Here is a 24,132-nt window from a genome sequence, read left to right on the forward strand (position 1 = left end):
TTATAAAGCAATTGATAACATTCATTTCATGCTGGTATTTCTTAAAAATGTATAAATGTATAGAGTATAGACTGTAGGTTTAGTACTAAATTTTAATATACCTAATGACAATGTAGATGTAAGGGATCCGTCACTTATTTGAAAAGCTTATCGATTTGATAAATAAAAAATTAAAATAAATTATATTATGGATTCTTAAAACGAGTTGTATATTGTATTATTTTTTTTTTTTTTTTTTTTTTTATTAGATACATAATAATTTATAACTATAAAAATCGAATACTATTGGGTTACCATATCATTGAATGACGAATCATGTTGACTTAAAAGATTGACATTTACTTATTAGTGATATAAATATCTATTTTATATTTCCTATCATCCCATATATTATATTTAGTATTTAGTACATCAATTTTTAATGGAAAACAAGAAATATTTTATTTTTTACCATCTAATGATATTTTAATTTTCAAGTATTGTTACTGTAAAGCATTTAGCGATAAATAAACAAAATATTAACTAATTAACAAATTCATTTGATAACAAACAGTGTTAAGTTATAAGTAGGATTTAGATAAGAATGGAAATAAAACATTAAATCAATATTGACAATTCATATTAACTGTTAAACTTAATGAAAAATGTGCTTACTATTTAAAGTATCAATTATCTTGGTTTAGGGAGCTAGAATGTATTCTTAGATTATATTTTTGGAATAGTAATATTAGTGTATGTTTTGTAAAATTAAAATTTTTAATGTATTATTAAACAATGATTTATATAATTACCATAATTTAAAATTATATCTTACCTAAATAACTTATTTTAACTTTACGAACGATTGAAAATGTATAAATATTTGACAATGCACTTAACATTATAATAGTATCCTATAGTTATTCAATTATTATCAACACGGTGTATATAATGTTGGCGATCTTTAAATAAAGCAAAGTGTTGACCCCAAAATTTACTATAATAAATTTATCGCGTTCTCGTCCACCAGATTCTATTTCTGTGTTGCGTGCCATGCGGTATGCCTTCTCCCGGACATCGTCGCCACCACGAGTTTAAAACTCCAACGTCACTTGGTCGTTTTTTTTTTAAATATAATTAATCAGTTTACAGTATGGTTAATGATAATATTAAGTTATATTTGTAAATTGTAAATTAAGTATTTAAGTGTTGATAATCTAGTGTGCTAAAATAATATGAATACATTGGATTATATCTAAACTTCGGAGTACTTTCTTCTCTTTCGAGGTAAACCAATAATTATTAAAGAAAAGAAAGATAATTTTTAAATTGAAAAACTTTTTTTGCATCTTTAAAATAAAGTTTCTTTAGTTACTTTAAGAACTATACGTTTGGTTTTTATGATAAGAAAAAATAAATACATTTATACATTTTAGTACAAAATATATTTAATTGTGAATTTATTATGACTACAGTCTACATTGTTAAATTGTTAATAGTTATAATAGCAGTAAAATCTATATAGGGGAGATATTTTTCTTTTAAGTTAAACGAATACCCTTCTTGAACATTTTAAAGGAAAGTAGATAGTCAGAAAATATTTTGCGAACAAACATGTTCGATAAATATTTTCATCCTATTGTAGAATCAGCTTAAAATATAATGCAAAAAAGTGAGCAAGTAGGTTTTACTCTTTGTTGTTCATTAGATGTCGAGTAGACTAGGTACTATTATTTATAGGTGTGTTGAATTTGAATCTAATGATATATCATTTTATACGAAAACGATTCTGAACGGAGATGGTCTGTCAGCCTGTATCACTAAGTATACCTATTTCATAATACGTATTTTTAATACCTATCGTATTCAAGTAATTTATTTTATTCTTAATATTACAGTAAGTTGATAAAAAATTACCGAAAATATTGTATTCATTATAAAATAACATATATATTTATACCATATTTTATCAATCTTTATAAATTAAAATCCACTAACGTATTTTTGTAAATACCGTAAAAGTGTAAAAATAGGTTCATAATATAAATAGATAATATCTTAAAATAAATAGTATAGTAAAGTTTAAAAGTATTATGCGTTAGTATTAAGTTCCCACAAAAATGTTTTTAAATTACAACAAAATAATTATCATCGTCATTTATCGTTTAAATATTAAATAATTTTATCCAAATTTGAATTTAAAATATTTTAAAATAATCTTGTATATATTTAAAGATTTTATAGTGTCACTCAGGTTCGGTGTAAATTACTTATGAGAAATCTTGTATTACATTTTCAGAACTAAGTTAAAATCTTTAAATCTTAAATCTTAAAATAAAAATATTTATAAATTTGTAACTATAAAATAGTTTTTTTTTTTATAAATTTAAGATTTTCGTCTAAAGTCTAACTTCAAATATAAATAAAATATTAGTTAATGGTCCTCAATAAAATAAATGTTAAACTCCATTATTTTATAATATTTTAATAGTAATTAAAAATAAAAATAAAAGAGTGGTCAAGTGATTTACGTTCTGCTGTACAGTAGGTCACTTTAATGGATGTATTCAATTTGAATCCAATGATAGATATCATTGTATACGAAAAACGATTTTGAACGGAGATGATTTGTCGCCTAGGATACATTTTCCAGTAGGTGGTATAAAAAGTGGTTTATGTTTTAATGACCTGAATACCCCAAAATTTAAGTTCTTTTATAATTATTGTAAGATAAACTTATGGAAAATCTTTTATTAAATTTTCAACTCTTAGCTACTTATACAACATTTTTTTTTATAAATTATAACTACAAAATGATTTGCAAATATTTATGATTTTGACGATTTTTTGTCAATATTTGAACTTCAAATGCTAATAAATGAAAAGTGTGCCTATGTTTTCATGTAATTTTTGAATCACTAAAAGACTAACTTATGAGAAATTTTGTATTACATTTTTAAGTATTTTGACTAAGCCAAAAAAATTGTATCGATATTTATATAAAAAAAAAAACGAATACTTCAAATGCCTACAAATAGCATTAACTCTTTCAGCACTGCGGAATAATGTTTTTCCCACCCCAAAAATCACATTTTCAGCACGGTGGTATATAAAATAACTCACCTAGTAAAATATGTTTTCCCAATAACTTGTATTTATAATTTTACAATAAATGATTTAAATAGTTTTAATAGTCTTATGTGTATATTAGTATCCAAATAAATCGAAAATTAATACATTTTGAGTTATTCTTAGCCATTTTTCGTTTTTTTTTTTTTTTTACAACCCACTCATAATTTTATTTAACACTATATAGCTTATGCATATGAACGATAGTATAACATATGATAGACTATATTATATAGTGTCGTTCAGTGCAAGTTAAATCATTTTATCGTTAGCGATTTGTCTGCTACGACGTAAAATCGAAAATTTCAATTGTCTTAAAATAACTAAAAAAAATATTTTTTTATAACTCAAAATATTTTAAAAATTTAAATGTGTATAGATAACCCAGTTATAAACATTTGGTAATATTTTCAAGTATTAACAGTGATTCATTTTTGAGTTACAACCATATAAAAAATCGATTTTTTGAAAACTGTTGGGAAATTCTTACTTTTGACTTCTATTATGTACCAAGGATATTCACTATGCCATCAGAAATCATCCTCAAAGTTTGAAATTGAAGCATTATTTCGACAAGTTATACTGTACACAGACCCGACAACAAAAAAAAAAACACACACATCACTATAAAACCAATACATTCATCACTTTGTTCAGAATCTAAAATTGTATATATATATATTATATTTGTATTTAATAGGTATACAGATATAGGAACAACTTATGTTTGATTTTTTATTTGATTTTCAAGAATTTTGGTTCTGCGAATAATTTTTATTGACATTTATAGAAAAAAATAACTGAAAATATTTGAACATTTCCCATACATATACATAATAATAATATTTTGAAAGTTTTGTCATGTATAGAAAATTATAATATTTATATTTTGTTAAAATTGTAAGTGTCTACGGTTGTTTTTTTTTAATAACAACTGAGACATAGGAGGGAAAAAATTATTGTACGGGTAAAAATCCGTTGTTGTAACAATTTTAAATTCAAATGATCTAAAAAAAAATTATTGGTTTTTTCGATAAAAATTTGTTTTTTTAATATATTTTGAAAAACGTTTAAAGAATCTTGTATTAAATTTAAGGTATTTTAGGTTAAACAGACATTATTTTATGAATTTCTAACTACAAAATAGTTGGTAATTTTTTGTATAATCAATTTCTCTCATTTTTAATTAAATCATTGTATCAGTATTAAATTATATTATTTTATAATTAAAACACTAAACGCTTCTTGGTGTATATTCTGTAGCTTAATAAGGAGATCTACATTTTTTAAACTTTTAAAAGTTTTCTTTTTCATATTGACTCTTTCATACTTTCATACCTGGGTTCAGGGATAACATCTTATTATTTACAGTACTTTTCACTGTATGAATGATTATTCATTTAAAAATAGTTTTTCGAATTAAAATGAAAAACAAATAGTGTAGTTGGAAGACTTAGTGGAAATGGGAACCATTTAATTTAGAAACAATTTATTGCTTATTGCTTGTTTTAGATAATCAATGTCTGGAATTTGGAAGACAAAATTATTTTAACATTTAAAAAATATCTTACAATTTAAAAATAATTTTTCTCTTGTTTAATTTTAAATACGATGTTGTAATATCTTTCTTATTGGACATTTGAATATGTAATTTTTATTACTTTAAACAGTCTCAATTATCAATTTTCCATAAACTGATTAGTTACCCTACTCTCAATAGTAACCTAATAACCTAACATAAGTACTAAAAGTGATAAAAAAAACTTATGATTTTATTCTGAGAATTTTTATTGTATTTGTATATGTATAACAGAGGTATGTATCACAATAGCCAATGATTTAGTGTTGTTTATATGCCAGGACTTCCCGTTTTCTATTTTTTTAAACATATTTTAAATTCTGAGTGAGGTAAGGAAGTCATTAAAGCCATTAAGATAGTTTTGAATTTGTTTATTTATTATTACTTTAAAATTAATAATTAGGAATACACGAGGAGTATTGTAAAATATAATAGCTATTTTGATGTTCAAATCGAATAGAGACAAAACACAATTTATTTTATTTTTATAGTTCCCATTTTTAGTTTTTTTTATTAATGATATCGTACAATGCTTTTCTAAATTTAATTGTTGATTTTATATGACATAGTGTGTCAGTTTATCGGGAATTCATGTACCAACTGGTTAATTATCTTGTTATTTAACTCTCACGGAGTTCGAGAACGTAAATCCTAATACCTACAATATTTTATAGATAGAAAAATATTTATATTTTATTTTGTGATATATATTAGAAAACATTTATTATTTATTAGGCTATTCAATAAAAATACAAAATATATTTTGAATTTTCCATGAAATAATCGTATAATGCGTAAGGAATCTGTTTAGGTAGTTTATTCTTGTAAAAAATGGTTCTATATGTTGATATTTTCCATGTTGTAATGTCAGTGATCAATCAATAAATTTGTTAAAATAAATCTTTACAATTACTTTTAAATAAACTTACGAATTTTCAAGCTCTTTTATAAAGTTAACAAATAACTATCAAATTTGAAGTCGATTATTATGATTTTAGACTAAAGAGTTGGTAATCTCAATCAAAATATAAAAATCAAAATAATGATCAACAAGTAAACAATTGAATACCTGCCTGTAATAAATTGTTATTATACTATGTGCTTTGAGGAATTCGCATTTATAAGTATATGTAATTTTATAAAAAAAGTCTTGATAACATTTTATCAACAATATTTATCGTTTTGTCTATGATTTTTAAAGTCTACAATAAATTTTATGTAGAAAAAACAATTACTAATAATATACTTGATAATGTTTGTGCATAAATATTTTATATATGAATTCATAGATGATATTGCGTTGAATAATATAAAAATTTAAATTAATTTTAGCCAAAAATAATTAACAAGAAATTATAAGAACAGATAATTTTTTTGATAATATTTGAAATTTGATTTTTGAAATTCGCAGTATAAATTTACGAATTTCTAATGTGAAACTTAAAATAATATATCAAAGTCGATGTATGGAATTTTTTTATAAAAATTGAAAAACTTTTATTTAATAGACTAAACATATATAAAACATATTGTTAATATATTATATTATAATTTTCAAACTATCTACTGTAAAGTTCCCTGTATACAATTTGCCAATAATGAATATTCTCTGAATTGTTTTTTGAGTTACGACTAAGAAGTGTGAATGTAGACATACTGCGTATTTGAGTTTTGAATATAATAAAGGTCAATAAATATTATAGCAGGAAAAAGGTAAAACACACATTTTTAATGTAATTAATATTTTTACTTAAAAAAATTTTAAAATACCATTTATATGAATAAATTATATTTGTATGATATATTGTGTTATACTACTTCTATCTACTAAGACACTGAGAATGAATTATATTACTAATATTTTGTATTTTATATCATGTAAAATTCATTCATAAAGATATATGTCATAGAAATTAAGAGTTTTCAAATCTGTTTTTATTTTATATATATTCAGTTATTTATACAATTATGTTTATATTATTATATACATCTTCAACAAGTTGAACATTTTTAATTCTTAATAATAAATTCATGAAGTGCTATATTATGTTTTATAAACATTTAACTAACTTATTATGAAATATTCAACATAACTATTATTAAACATTTTTGATTGCATTTATTTTGTACAATATAAGAATATAACTATAATGTTTCAAAATTTTTATATTGAATCATAAATAAATATATTTTCATATGCTTTATCACTTCCCCGAAAGTAGTAATTAGTTATTTAATAATTATTATTTATTGCCACTCTTATCTTATATTTATTTATTTAAATATACAAATCATAAATTAATTACTAACATAAGGTTAGGTTAGGTTTCAAGTCTTGGAAAATATTTTATAACATATTAAGTACTTTTTGTAAAATAGTCCTTTAAATGATATGGAATAATGTTTCAGTGTTGTATAATATTGCAACTCAGTTCATTGGAAATTTTTTTTCTCTCTTGTCCATAGACTATATAACACATTTATAAATATGAAATATGTTTTTTTTCACTCGGTTTATTTTTTTTGTCTCCCGTTCGAGTTTGTGTAAAAAAAAGTACGATTCTTTTTATAAATGAATAATTTTTACAACGAGAAGAAGACAAGGGATTGCGTGTGCGTGTTGGGAAGTGAGTGAGAGAGAAAGATAAAGGATTATTATCAGAGAGACACTCAGTTATAAATAGGTGCGTTTATATTTGGCTTGATGCAGCTTTCTTTGTCAGATAAGCCACGTGACCTTGTGCTGGTCCGCTATTTATAATTGTGAACATTGGGCTGCCGCCCGATGATTGGCCCCACGCCACTGCCACATAATCATAACCCTAGGGTATTTGTTAGTGTTATTATTATTGTTATTATTATTATCATTATGGAAATATATAGTATAAATTTGAGTTTTGTTCACTTGAATAGATGATAAAATACTCTCCAAAAATTATAATGCTTTTAAATTTTAATTATTTGAAGTAATTTTATCCATCATAATATTATTAATAGGTATTAAATATACCGAAAATCTACGTACCCATACAATTCTTTATAATATAGTATAATATTTTACTTAAAAAAAATTATATTAATGATATTAATCAATATCTTGTGAACTGGCTGTGTAAGCATTTCGGTTTACCGTACATTTTAAGATTGTTTTTAAAAGTTGAGATTTTTTCTTTCAACCCTAAGTAATAAGTACAGGTATACAGATTTAATTAGAATCTACACTTAAAAGTTAAAGATAAGATTACTCTATTGTACCGATAAAATATTGTATTGTAAAACAATTACATTCATCTGAAATCATAGATAGGTGTATTATACTATTATTTGTTTAGTATATAATTTGTAAATGGTTTTTCAAAAGTCAAAACTAAGTGTATGTTCAATATTCCATCACAATATCGTCTCAAAATTTTAGAATATCTGATTGACTTGTATGATTTTTTGTTGAAGATTTAGATTTATATTTTTATTGTACTTACATTTTCAAGATAAAAATAAAATTTATAGTATAGTAATTAATAATTATTATATCAATTAATAAGTATAAACATAAAAAAAACATTTTTTTTTCGTTAATTTATAATAAAGAAATTTAATACATAATTATAGTATTAGAAACCTGTAAATATCATCTAAGTCCCACGTTGTGTCTAAAAGTCAATAATATTATTTAACTTATATTTTCTTCCATCCATAGTTTGTCACTGTATCCAATTAAATAATAATATAGCGTACATTTTACAGTGTGTTGGTTTTATCATTAGGCCCCAATTATATAAGAAAGTTATTTGATTTTTATATTTCATATTAATTCTAATTGATTGTGTACTCAGTGAAGCCTCTCCACGTATTACATTATTTATTATGAAACAATTAAAAATTCTATTTCTGTAAAAATAATTTACTAGTAACTTTAATAGCAATTTGAAAAATTTTTTAGAAAACATCATGAATAATTATTTCTCAATCGTGCCGATCTTTTTTTTGTCAATACGTTTAATTGAGTGTAGTTAAAAAATAAAATATCTCAAAATAAATTAACTTTCTGAGGTAATATTATTAGTTTTTTAATTAATAACTAAAAAACATATCGTATAGTTATTTGTTTGTATAAGTATAATCCTGAATCAGCTTTATGAGTACTTACCACTTACCATTTACGCATTAAGTATTAATGTATATAATATATTATATTATTAATTATATATTTATTTTATATTAAATATTATATATTTGATTATTTTTTATAGTTGCTTTTGTATAGTATAAATATAACATTAACATTTACAAGTTTTATCTTACTATTCTAATTGCAAAGTTCTCAAGTTCTCAAGTTCTCTATTGGGATAAATTTTCTATCATATCATTCGTGTATAATACGAGTATAATATATTACTTATAAAACTATATTAATTTATTACACCTACGGGCTGATTTTTAAAAAGTTTTATTATTTTTTTATTGTTATTGTTGTTATTCTTTTGATTGATAACATATATTTTTAATTGCGTGTTCTGAAATAGAATAGTTTGATATATTGAAATCGAATTTCGAACGAATTGTTAATAAGTTACTTATATAAGTATTTATAGTTTGGACGAGAAGAATAGAGTGACACAGAGGTATTTCGCTAAATGTTGTTTAAACACTGTTTATCAATACTAATTTAGTAATTAACGTTCATAAATGTTTAAAATTCAATTTCTGCAAATTAACGTCTTCAAAAGAAATAATTTACTCCAAAATAGATTATTGTATGTTTTCAATTAAAAACATAAACTTAAAAATATGTATAAAAATTGTTGTTTTGTAATAACTTTGAATTGTGTAATAAAATATATTGTTAAAAACGTTAGATTAGGTTACTTTTCGAGATAATGATTGTTTACTATTAAGAATCACTCAATGCAAATTATAAGCTATAATACTATAATACATTTTAAAATGAATGAATTTTTAAAATTTAAATACCTATTGAACCAATTTCACACCTATAATATATATGTATAATGTATATGAATAAAGTATGTTTTTATAAGTAATAACTAATAAGCCTATTTTATTACCATATCCGTAAATAAGGTTTTATAAACTTGCAGTACCACTGTATTACAGCAACTCCTATAATACTTGCAATTTAGAGTTCAATAATATAACATCATAAAATATTGATTCATTAAAAATCTAATATGAAGAATCTATAAATTTGTATATTATATTAAATCATTAATTCTATATTATGAATGTTGAAAAGCACATAATTATGTATATATATTTTTTAAATTATGCTTTAAGTGTTCTTGTAAATAAATAATCTTAATATTGTTATAATATAAAGTGGTTTATTTTTATTATTTTAGTTTCAGTATTAATAGTAATAGTAATTTAAATATAATACTTTGGTTACTACTTATCTAAGTAGATTCATTTTATTAAATATATATATTATATCCTTTTTATTCATTATTTTTCCAGAAGTGAGTTTTTTATATTATAAAAATAAATTTATATTTATTTATATTTATTGAAAATATTATTTTTTTTTACTTTGGGTAAAAAATATACAAATCATAATAGATTTTTCTTCTGAAATCATAAAGTTTTATATGTTACCTATTATAATACTTATAATACTTGTGAATAATTACAGTGAGGCTGTATATCTTTCGATAATATAATTTTACTTAATAGTTTATTAAGATAATTAAAATTGAATTAAGATACCCTAAAAGCTGGGTGTAATACTCGTATGTAAGGATTTTTTGTTTTGTGTGTATTACATAAATACTGTTCATATTTTTTCTATTGTTAATAAATATTCAATATTAAGTTTCTATTTATTATTTATATCGTTCGTATTATTTAAATTTATGAATCTAATAATATTATTGTAGTTACATGTGATCATTGTAAACAGGTTAAAAAATAATTATTGTTAATTTTAAAATATTTTGTATTGTGTCATATATTTATTCAGATTACTGAATTTATATGTCATTCATTTATTATGATAAGGTTAGAAGTAGAATATCAAATAAAATTGTGATTAACAACTTCTGAGATATGACCCGTTTTTCATCTTCCTCCTACGATTTGTTTTTATTTTTAATAAAAATGCTTGTTTCTATAGTTTACAGATAAAATGTGATAAAATGTCATTTTAATTTTTTTTGTTTCAACGTATGAACCGCTCATTTAAAATAAAATGTTTTAAAACAACTGTTGTGGGTTCTGGATTGTATAGACGTGATAAATTATGTTATTTGGCCGTCTTTCATATCCGGTTAACAAAGAAGTACGGTAATATAGTGTTAGGTATAGTGTGAATATCAATTTCAATACTGAATAAGTAATTATTTTTAAACATGATACATAATCCAGTACCTATGGACATAATTGTAATCGTGAGGTAGGCATTAGAACTAAATCACTTATTTTTTATTCATGCATACTATATAATAAATAATAATATATTATACACACTTGTATTTTACTTAAATTGTTTGTTATTAAATTTTATTTTTACGAAAGAATACGGGTTTCCAAATGGTATTAAATATAAATGGTAAATATAGTAGATACCTAGTAGAAACATCATATTATGATTTAAAATATTTTAAGAAATTGAACTTAATTTGCATGTGTTTTCAAAAAGATAAATTAATATTTAAAAATCTTATTGTATATATACAGGGCGAACAAACCATATAAGATCTTTATAATTATTGTTTAAATTTTAAATACTGTTAAAATATAATATTTCTATCCTTCTAGGAATATTATCTAAAAATTATACTAAAATAAATTATTACAAATGTTGATTCTAAATTTTACCGTTTATCTTATTTTATCAGATTTGTTGTTGTTGTTAAAAACCATTTAAAACAAGTACAATTATTATTTTAGAATCAATTGTATTCAATTTTGAATACAAAAAAAATAAAAATATAACATTCTATTTTATACTTTTTACCACCAGATTCAAAAATTTTACTATAATCTTAATTATTAGATCTTTATAATTGGTTTATGTTCATTCATCTAAAATTTAAATATATACTATTAGCTAAAATACATGTATGGAATCATACTGACAGAGGCGTATTTAAAAATTAAAAATGAGGAGGGGTGGCACAAAAATACACCAAATATTGAATCATATAAATAAATTTAAAAAAATAAATCAATAATCTCAGTTTAAGAATATACGCTTTTTTAACAATATAGGTTATAAAATTATGTACATCTTAATTTTATACTCATTTGTGTTTAACTTATCAAAAAAAAAACTCATTATACTACATATTACTGTAGTATTATACACTTATATATGGTCGATTGGTAGGCACCAGCCCCTTTTACCCCCGGTTAGGTAAAATGCACTGCATAATGATATGACAATTTTTATTTATTAAATATTATTTTTTTATTAGTTTCTTTTGTACGGACAGCTTAATATAGCTATATATTTAAAATAAAAAAATATGAAGTTTATTTCAATTAATTCTACGGATAATGGTCGCATTACATAATATTATGATGTTGTTTTATATGTATATTATTATGAGTAAAAGGCATAAGGTTCTATGATGATGTACATATTTCCATGTTTTTATTACTTCGGCGTTCGTCCTCCAAAACGCGGCGTATTACATCTGTCGCATATATAGCTACTCTGATATAAACCAACGCATTTTCAATTCGACGGAAAACGCCGTGAAAAACGACGCGGAATACGCCGTGTATAGTCCCAGCCTAAGAAGTTAAAAAGAAATATAAGTGTTCAAATTTTCCTGCCTTGTACAGGGAGTAATTGTCTCATTACTTAAGTAATCTATAAGGTATAAAGAAATCAAGAGAGGATTTACATTTCTCAGGTAGGACTCGTGGATTTTCTAAAATTAATGTTAATTTACTCCAGAGTTAGAATCAGTATACTATCGAAATCAATGTTTCAAGTTTTACCTACGAATTAGATATTTATTTAGTTTAGTTGGTACTTCATAGAAATAATTTCTTAGCTCCGGATTAAATCTCTCTATTTATATGCGATTATTTATTGTTGATCTTATATAATGTATTACTTATCTCAATTTAAAAACCATTATTCCAAACCATTATAAGGTAAGATCCTTTTTTTTCTTTTTTTCGTCCGATTTTGAAAATAAAATAAACTATAACACATATTTACCAGGCCCGAATTCAGGTGTTGGTATAGTTGTTACACAATTTAAATATTGAATAATTTTTATATAAAGAGCTAATTAAATAGGGGCCAATATATTTTTCTCACCATACGGGGTACTATTATAGTTGTTAATATAATACAATATTAATTGACAATCGTTGTTTTATTCATTATGATTGACTATTTTGTCGTATTTTGTTAATTAAATATACATTTTTTTTTTTATATAAGTGTGTAGAAAGGAATTTCTTCTTCCATAATATTTTCATGTTTATAAATAAGGAAATTATCTTAATTTTTTTTCAATTATGTATTTAATCAAATATTTTCAAATATCTTGTATATAGACATTACATTATTTATTTAGATAAAAAAAAAAGTTATAAATCTATTTTCAATAGTTTATTTATTTACATAGGAAAAAAATCAATTTCAGTTAAATACACCTGTGCATTTGGCGTCATAGCAGAAAGTTTGTAATTAATTATAAAAATAAAAGTTACCTATGTACACCATCAATAGCCAAATTTTCATAATTAATTGTTTAATATCGCTTGATAGTATTTTCGATTAATTCAGATATTTATTTATAACTTTGAATGTAAAAGGATAAGTAATTTTTTAATTTAAATTATTTATAATTCATAAGTTTTATTGTATTACACATACATAAAAATCTGTAGTTATATTAACACCAACGAGTGTCGATTTAGTACATATTAGCACGTCGTTTTTGCGCTAAGGCTCTTTTGTAGCTATCACAACTTTTATCTATTTTTTTAAGTGCACTTAAAATTTAAATGTGCGATATTTTTGATTTTTATTTAAAAATACATTTTCAATATAATATATAGTCAATACATTCATAATCGCGAAATTTACTGTCTTGAAATATTTATTTCATTTTCATATTTACCATAACTCCATCTTAATTACATAGAAATTATATGAGTAATTTGACAATCAGGATTAAAAACGATTAGCCAAGAGTTGGTTTTTTTTTTAAATATAATTGAATAGTGGAAATCTCGTTAAAATTTCCATTATTATTCTAAATTATAATTGAATACTTCAAATTTCTGTCTTTGAATTTATGTTTATTAACAACCTGTGTGGTTATTAATTTTGAATTTAATTAAACAATGTTGTTTTAGCTTAATACTATTCACGTTTAGCTAAATATAAATCTGCCACTGTCAAATATTCTATTTTCATATTGTTTGCGCTAACAATATTAGGACATAAATAGGTAATGTGTAATAATTAAGTTTACAAAGGTTATCTTAATTTAGCATTAAAGGCCACGTGTGAGATTCAGTCACGATATATATGTCTGGGCAAATAACGTAAACAATGAATGCTAATTTAGTTGACGCATACAAATAACGTTTGTATTTCTTAGTATTCCACGTGAAACCATTCAAGACATCAATAGTGTATTATACAATTGTTTTAAAATACATTGGAACCCGGCAACCCGCCATTCCAATATATTCAAAATAGTAATTTATTATGCAATATCTCCATAGACTGGAATAATTGTTACATAAAGTTGGCTCAGCCATTGTTTTACCTCGTGCTGTGAATTTTTAAAATATATATTCATTATTCATATTTTTAGTCTGTTTTGTTATGCGTATATTATTTTCTATTTGGTTTGTGGAGGTGTAGTTATTCATTATTTTTAAAATAAGCTATGTCTCAAAAATAAATAACGCGTTAGGTCTTAAATCCAAATAATCCGATGTCGTATTTGATAAAAGTTCAAGTTCCCTTATTACATATACCTAGGTAGTATATTACTATATTAACTATTAAGTATTTTAAATTATATTTTATCAAGTACCAATAATTAATACAAATAGTAAATAATTTTAATTTAACTATTTAAGTAGTTTTGTTTTTTAACACTTACTTACAGTTATGATATAAAAGAATGTATTATAATTAATTAAATCATTTTTATATCTAATAGTTAGTAAAATAACGATGTATTATAAACTATTTTATATTGTACACAAAGACTATGCATATTTATGACATTGTTAATTTGAATTGTTGGAAACAGTTTTCGGGTATCTTATATGTGACTTTGCCGAACCAAATAAAAGTAACGCGATATTTATTAAAGAACCATGTACACCAACATGTCCACGATTAATGATTATATTAAACATGTACATCTTAATTTTATAAGAATAAATATAAATATAAATATTAACTGTAAGTTTGTCAAACTATTTTTGTGAAGAAATTTAATCATCGTAAAAAAAGTATAAAATTATAAAATCTAAACTATTCAGTAAAAAAAAAACAAACAATAATAATAAATTAGTATTTTGTTAGATATTTTATAAATAATATCAAACAGTTATAACTTATAATTAATATAAAAATAAATAAATTATAATAAAACTGAATTGTAATTAATTTAAAACTACAAATTACTTTTTTTGCTTATCGCAACAATTTTATATTTTATAGCACAATTACTAAGTTTTAATATTACAAATCGACTTTTTAATGAGTAATTACTAGTTAATTAATTGTAAACAATTGAAAATTATATAAGTGTGGTAGAATGATTTGGCACAGCCAAATGTTGGTCACTCATCATAATTAAAAATATTTTAAATTAATTACTTGTTCAAAATTGAATTTTTTAGGTATATAGAAATTATCTGAAAAATAATCTGTTTTGGGATATAAGATTTAGAATGAATGGTGTTATTAAAAAAGTATAAAATTATTATATTATGTTTCACAATTGTTTTGTAATAACTTTAAATAAAAAAAAAATAAAATCATTTTTAAATAAGTGTTTACTGTTACTCTCTGTATGTATATATATATAAACAAATAATATAATGTGCGTCACTGAAAAGTATTTACGTTGTAATTCAGATATTTATAATTTTATATCACTTCACTATTAGTTTTAGAAGCTCTAAAAATAAAAAATATTAGTGAATATATTATGTTAATATAACTAATATAATGCAAATTAATATTAATAACATTAATATTTATAATTTACTTGACTAGTTTTTTATGATTCATTAATATCAATAGTTCGTGAATCGCTGTTATTACTTTAATAAGATATCAAAATGTAAGCTTAATAAACAATTTATAATTTTTTTTTTTCAAATTTATAACTTTATTTTCAAGTTTCAACCATAATATTATATGACTGTTGTAATATAAATTAAGGTAAATTGTCTAAGCGTCTTCTTTAAGTGGCTATGAAATATACATTATACAAGTATCTTACTAGACAAGAGTTAAAATTATACTTACACAAACATCAGAGATAATTTCTATTTATTTGAGATAATTCAAAACTCCCCGAAAAAAATAATTGGTCAATTTGTGCTCCAACAGTACACCGCGCGTCTATCCCTGCCGTCATCAAATTTGTTGTCTACTAATTTACATAATAAACACTACAGTATCTCTTCTTAACTGGTCATAATAAGAATATTAAATGTAGTATTTGTATTTGTTAACGGTGTATCATGTATCGTTAAGTCTTTATGTAAATCAAAATCTTCCGTGAATCATTCTCAAGGCCATTGCTATTGATAATATCGTTAAAATCGTTAAATTATAATTTCTTTCATCTGAAATTTTAATATAAATTAACCAAAAATTTGTTGTGTTGACAGTTTGAGAAAAACATTATTCAGATAAATAGTTTTGTGTGTGGGTTTTGAGATTTTACTACAGTAAGTAAGTTTATCGCGATATTAAAAAATCATTAATAATAATCAGTTACTATTAACATTTAATTTAACTTTTTTTAAACAAAAGTGACTTATCAAATGATTATTTTAAATTGGTTGTTTTTATCGTGTATTATAATATATTTCATTAAGATTAATTTTATATTTAAGACCCAATATCATTCTACTATAATTTTATATTCATCTAAATGTATGTTTATAATCTATCTAATTCTACAAAGATTTCTTCATAAATATGTACAACTGTACATTGTACAATGATGGATACCTATATGATTTTTAACCTAAATTTACCTTACAATAATTTGTTTAAACTTTCTTATTTGAAGAATTCAAAAATAACACCCATAATTAGTTTTTATTTTTGTATTTTGTAATATTTTAATGATTACAAGACAACTATTATTTTTCGGTTATTACCATGGTTAAAAATTTAAATTGTAACTCATAACCCCATTTAAAGTAACTGTAAGAATATTAAAACAACGATGTTGTGATTGGTTACGATTTCGTCGTAACTTTTTGAAATAGACATTTTATCGTTTGAACCTTCATTTTTGGCACTTGACAAGGGAATGTCATCGTCATCAGTGGACGTAAAATAAATATAGTTTAACTTTGTTTTTATTTTTTTGCAGACCCAATAAAAGAAAAAAAAATCGATGAATTGGTGTGGTCTAGGTTTTAGAGCACTCAGGTAGAATTTTATTATGCAAACATTATAATAATATTTCCTAATTTAAATATTTATCTTTGTTAAGCATTTATATTTTTTACTACTGTTACATTTGTATTAGTTTTTTTCCGAACTACCTAGTGAATTCCATAAAGTATTTTGGATTAACTTGACTGTGTATTCCAATTTCCAGTTGCGCGGCAATACGAAAAAATCGAATAAAAAAATTCAAACCTCTCAAAGTATTGATCTTCCCAACTATAAACTACATATGAATACAATATAATAAAAATAAAAATAATAATCGATTTAGCCAAATGTAGCCAAACAGTAGTACAAATTCTCTAATCCGTAATCTGGACTCTACTACAATACCTGGCCATTTCTCAAGACGTTATAAGTACCTACATGGAGTGTCGTGATATTCTTATGTATCTATAACATAAAAATATTAAATTATAATAAATAGAAAATATCATCAGTTCATAGTTTATTTAAAAAAAAAATGTTTAATTTATTAGGTATGTCATATTTGTTATTTTTAGGCTTATATTATTATCGTGTTCAATAGTACACACACACACACACACATTTATATATATATATTTGAATTTTAAATCATGAAAATTATTAAATATCATATTTTTTTAGACTGATAGTTGTATAGTATGATTATTTATTTTAAATGTTTAAAGAAAATGGTTTAAAATTAAATTCGCTATAAGTAATAATGAACTTTTTTCTCTAACATCGTTCTCCGAATATTAAATTATATTTATTTTAAACATATATACATACATAGTAATATAATTAAATAATACTCTTAGATTTTTCCTATAAAATATGAACTTTAATCTTTCTCATTAATAATGCTTAATTTAAATAGAGATAACAGAAAAAGGTAAAAAAATTAAGTTCGTCTTTGTGTTTTTGTGTTTTAAATCTCAAACATTTAGTATTAATAAAAACTGTATATTGTAATGAATTATTATCGATGATAACCTTAGTAGTTTTTAAAGACAAAATTTAAATTATTTTTTACACTTAATGTTATTCTGATAAATAAAAACTGATACTATCTCTTTGTTTATTCTGAGTAGATGTGCACATTTATTAGTATTTTAGTTGTTAATACTACATATTATAATTTAATTTATTATTGCTTTGGTAAATTATAAACTGTGCAAGAATAAAATAGTACATTTTATACTATAATTAAATTATATACCTGTACCTAATAATACCTTATGTTAAGTTTTCTCTGATAAACATAGCAGCCCAATCAACATATTTTTTATAATTGTGTAAACCCACTTATCTATCGGAAATAAAATTATTGATATAGGAATTTAATAAAATAAAGTCAATTACATTATATCACCGCACTCGAAAACAATTGAATAAATCAATACACTTCTGAAAACCTTCAATTTATTTTTGAACTTCACTAATTTCTATTTTATCTATTATGTATATTGTATATTATATAAAATTATATTTAAAATTTAAACACAATAGGTACGAATGATATCAATTGTTATTTCAATATTAATACAATAATATCTTCTAGATAATATTATAAAGTTTCATCACACTATACATTATACAAGTTATTTGTATTTGTTAATTTTCTTTGATTGCTTTTATAGACAATATATCTCTTCTTACTAATATCATATGTATATAATGTAATTTTTCTGTCAATTAGCTTAAAATAACATTTATTTATAGATCTGTAGAAAGTTACTAATTTTTACATAAATAAAATAAAAATATGTCTACTATTAATATTAATTACCTATTGGCCATATTATTATTATTACAAGGAGTATCTTATTTTCTTAAAGATATTCCATTATCATATTATTATATTTTGGTAATAAAATTTTTAAAATAATTATTTAATTTTTATCACTAATATCACTGTTGTTATCTCATTATTGTTAATCTCTATCATTTTATAACTATTTATTTATTCATTATGCACTCGAAATAATTAGTATATTCCATCGTCATTCATCAGTAATCAATAACCACAGATGCATACTTGGCCCGCCGTGCGTCGGTATACCAGGTACCTCTTTCATTTAAATTCAGTAGTATGTATTATTTTTAATAATTCTAATTAATAAGTAAGAAGTTATAAAACTAACAACCATCATCTATACTCTATAGTATCCGTTGAAAATACAAAAATAATGATTTTCGTTAGTAATAATTCTGATAACGCCTTCACGGATGTTAGCTTTTTGAAAAGAAAAGAAGAAAATCGTTCTTGATGTCCACCATTCCGAAATCTTAACTCAGACCACACAACGTTAGTCACTTTCGAATTTTTACAGTAATTAAAACTCTGCTCAACAAATATTTAATACTACTTAATAGTATTTAATAGTTTATAGTGCTTATACCATTTGTACTTTATATGTACCTATAACTCATGTAAGTGATTTCCTTCTACAATAACTAAATATTAATGTTCGTTCAATCATTATTGCTGTTGTGAACTCAATTTAGTAATTAAAAAAATAAATAAATTTCGATATTGCAACTTTTGGTGAAGAACTCAAGTGGATATACTTATGTTGTGTGTTCATCGGAAAATGATGTATCATAGGGCATAGACACTCTCTGTCTAGTAGATATTATAAATAGTAATGGGTGTAGTATTTGTATTTGTCATTTACCGTTATAATTTGCGTTGTTATATTTAATGATTGTATATATGTATATATTTTACTTAAATTAAACAGAAAATTACTTACAGGTAAATAATGTTTTTGATTTTCAGAAAGATGGTATTTTATAGTCACTACGACTTACTTTAATAATAGGTAGATAACTTAACTGATGTTATAGAAATAAAATAAATTATAAAAATTATATAATATATTATTTCTATTTTCTAATTTTAATAATATTTAATTTATATTTCTCGTAGAGAAATTAATTTCAAACGTTTTATTTAACTTACAACTATATAAGGACATTTATATTGTTTTCTTAATTAACCAAGTTATTAATTTCTTTGTGTATTATTTTGTATACATATACATTTATTTGATGCATACACAATTAGCCAATGTATTTTAATCATTGTTATTACAGACAAATGATTAGGTATGCCGTGAGTTCGAAAGTGTTAAATTTTAAAAACACATTAATGCACTTATCTAAAAATTAAAAAAATTAAAGTCTTGTATGATTTACGAATATTTTAAATTAAGTTAATATTGTACTTAATATTCTGGATTTTTTTTTTTTTAATAGAGCTTTAATCAAAAATGTTTTATTTTATGTATCAAGTATAATACTCACCTAAGTGTTGTTTGATTTTTTCATAGGACATTGATAGGTGGTAATCAATCGTTATTTTATTTGTCTTTATGAAGTTTGTGAGATGTTTATAAATGTAAAAATCATATATAATATAAATAAATATTTACTTAAGCATGTTATTTAAGATTTATATATATATATATTATAATTATAAAGAAATGTATTATAGTATAACAGTACAACTAGAATTTTTTTTATGGATCATCTAGAAGGTTTAATAACTGTAATTGTGGGTCGCCGTGTCCTCAAACTTGGGAAACACTGGCTTATAACTGCCGGTTATAACTTAGTTTTTTCTTTCGTTATAGACGTCTAAATTGTCAAATAATTGAAATTATTCTATCTCTATAATTTAACTTTATTATAATAATCTATATTTTAGTATTTTTGAGTTCGAGAATGTTTTTTTTTTTTTTTTTAAAAAAAACTGCACATTTTTATATAATTATAAATGATATTTTATAATTTATGTACTATTATTTATTATACGATAATAATCACTTTCAAATGTAATATGATAAATGATAGCGAATCTTTAAATTAGCACAATGACCTACCTAGCGATAAATGTTTGTTTATACTTCATTATTGCTACGTGTTAAAAATTACAATTTTATTTTAAATGCATTTATTTTCCACTTGCTATAATTTTTTATGGATCTTTTTTTTTTACTTTTTAAGAAATATTTCATATTTATAAGAATTATTACGGAGAAATAACAATGTTGATATCAAATTATTTAATTAATTTTCTTAGATAATAATTAAATTAAATTTGTATTAAATCCAATCGCATTTAAGTGTTCTCAGAGTGTTACGACACGAATATGCCAGGTGTATTTGCCAGTATCTTTTAAACTTATAAAACTAATAATTCATCGTTTTTAATAGTTATTTAAAGAAACAATAATATACATTGGTTTTGGTAGAAATATTAAATAATATATTATGATTTTGCTAAATAATAAAAAAAAATGTAATCTCATTCAAAATAGTAATCTCATTTGATATGAAAACGTATTAAAAATCTATGAACCATTAACACATTTCTATAAAAGTAGGTAAATCGTATTTGTTTAACATAACTTATATCATATATATTATGTAATTCTTTTGATGATAAGAAAAAATATGAATATTGCAAAAGTTTTGATTATTATTTAGTACCTATATTCACTATTTATATCTAATAGATTTAGTAGATAAATAACATTTTATTTATTTTTATTAATTCTTTAAGAAGATAATGGGCTTCACTAAACAAATTCGTGTGGGAGCCCATGAGTTTATAATTTGAATATAAAAAATTAATTTAATAGTTAATATAAAATTTAATAATTACAATTTTAAATAGGTAAACGTTTCTCACATAAATATCAATATAAATTAATACATATTTTCTCCTTGTTTATATTATATAATGTTGTATTGTGTAAAAAATCGTTTATTTATTTAACTAAATTGTATTTAATACAATATTAGGCAAAATAATAATAATACGAATATACGATAATCCTATATAATATACATTTTTGTTATGAGTCTGTCTATATTTTGTTCTTGTAGTATCCAAAAAGTGTAAATTTTTTTTAAGAATCTCAAAAAAGTTGCTATATTTAATTTCTAACTGTAATTTTTTATGCATAGTTGATACTTTGATATTAGTTATTTGTCGTGTATTATGTCCGTACTTAGTTTTAAAATGATACACATTTTTTTGAAGTAGGTATCTTAAGAAGGTATCTTGTCCTCGTGAGTTAATGCTTAAAATATTTATTTACAATTTACCTAGTGAAATTAGATTTGGTTAATTTAGCATTTGTATTTGACATGATGGTTATTCCAAATGTGAAGTGAAGACGCAATAATTAGTTTAGCTGTCCGTTTATTGCTAACATAGCCAGTCTTATGAATTTAATCATTTTGCATATATCGATAATATTCTAAATTAAAAGTAAACGAGATTCGAATTTGCTTCAAATTTCTAAATAAAACCTTTTATTTTGCCTATTTTAGATATTAGTGGCGTTAATGCAAATAAATGTATAAACTGTTTTTTTTTTTAATGTTTTTAAATTTGTGCGTGACACGAAGAAAATCATTGAAAATGATGGATTTGAAAAATTTGTTTACAAATATGATATGTTAAATTCAAAATATTTAAATGCATTTGCATACATTTTTTTTAAAAAACTAGTTTTATTTTTATGTTTGTTCATAAGACATATTTGTGAATTTTATGTACACAATTTTACGGATAAATTTAACATAATTTCTTGAATTTTGGATTTTTATACTTGCATATTTATCAGTTTCATAGTCTTAGTTAATAAATAATGGTTAGGATCAATATTCACTGCAGTTGTAGATAAAACCTAACCATAAATTTCATGGTATAATGTAAACCTTTCATTTTACTTACATATAAAATAAAAAAATTACACAGGGAATGTCATAGTAATTAACGAACACCCGTGTTCCACCCAGACAAGTCGAATTTAACGTTCAATCAGTCTTCTTCAAAGCAATTATAACGATAATATTACTGGTATAATAAATGTATAATAGTATAATAATGTAGGCTAAGTATTCATCGGGCTAGCCGGCGAGCTATTCAGACGCTATACAAATTATTTTTCCTCATTTAAAACCTTGTTATTATTACTATTATTATTTATTACTAATGAAGAAACGATGCTAAACAATATATATATTATTTTAGACCTAATGAGTGCTTTAGTAGGTATTTATAACAAAAACTGATAACTGTACTACAGTCTACTGTAGGTATATATTATTGTACTCAATAATTGTGTATATATTTCTCGTTCAATAGTTATCTCATTACGTACCCGGTACACCTTCAGTAGTACGTTTTTATGTTTTTTTATATTTATATATTTATACTACACAGTATTCATTGGTCTCGAGTAAAATTTGTAGCAAGACTACTAACTGTACAGTACTACTGTTATTATACTTATTACTCAATGTATATACCGGTTTTTTACAAAGTGTTATATTTTGTCTTACGATGTAGATATTAATCTCAATGTGTATTAAACATCATTATTATGAATTTTGTGAAGCTTTAAAGCGTTAGCTACTATGATTTTATCGAATGTATTAGAAATAAATTGAATTCGAATTTAGTTTAAAAAATTACAGCGATAGTTTTTGTCAATTATTTACTATGTAGTTATAGTTAAAAAAAAATTAATAATAATATCTAAAAGAATCGTATGCTTTGGTTAGGAAAAACTCCCTTTCAATTTGTGTCACGTATTCATAATTAGTTATGTACCACTAGTTATTACCCACTATATGATGTTCTAATATTAAATAAATATTTCAAAAATTGAAATACCAGTAACGTTATCCCTGTATTTAATATATTTATTATTATTTTTTTTTCAGACAACATCAAGTCAATTCGAAGTATAGAAATCAGTTCTGCGTTCACGCAACTATCGCAAAAAACAGGTTTGTCCGAAAA

At 22.7% G+C, this 24,132-nt stretch overlaps 1 protein-coding gene across 10 annotated transcripts in view; it reads left to right on the forward strand.

The window, feature by feature from the left end:
* Positions 1-24,132, forward strand: part of LOC114129330 (histone deacetylase 4) — a 50,972-nt gene that overhangs the window by 8,367 nt on the left and 18,473 nt on the right. For 7 of the 10 annotated variants that reach the window (XM_050205239.1, XM_050205238.1, XM_050205240.1 and 4 more), the window contains one exon: positions 24,054-24,119. In XM_050205239.1, the coding sequence (XP_050061196.1) occupies positions 24,054-24,119 (66 nt within the window). Of the gene's footprint in view, positions 1-1,246; positions 1,267-17,298; positions 17,319-19,260; positions 19,372-24,053; positions 24,120-24,132 lie in introns of those variants that run through there. The other 3 variants (XM_050205244.1, XM_050205243.1, XM_050205249.1) reach the window with 3 other exon arrangements.

The sequence above is a fragment of the Aphis gossypii genome, chromosome X, assembly GCF_020184175.1.
Source record: "Aphis gossypii isolate Hap1 chromosome X, ASM2018417v2, whole genome shotgun sequence".
Lineage (NCBI taxonomy): Eukaryota > Metazoa > Arthropoda > Insecta > Hemiptera > Aphididae > Aphis > Aphis gossypii.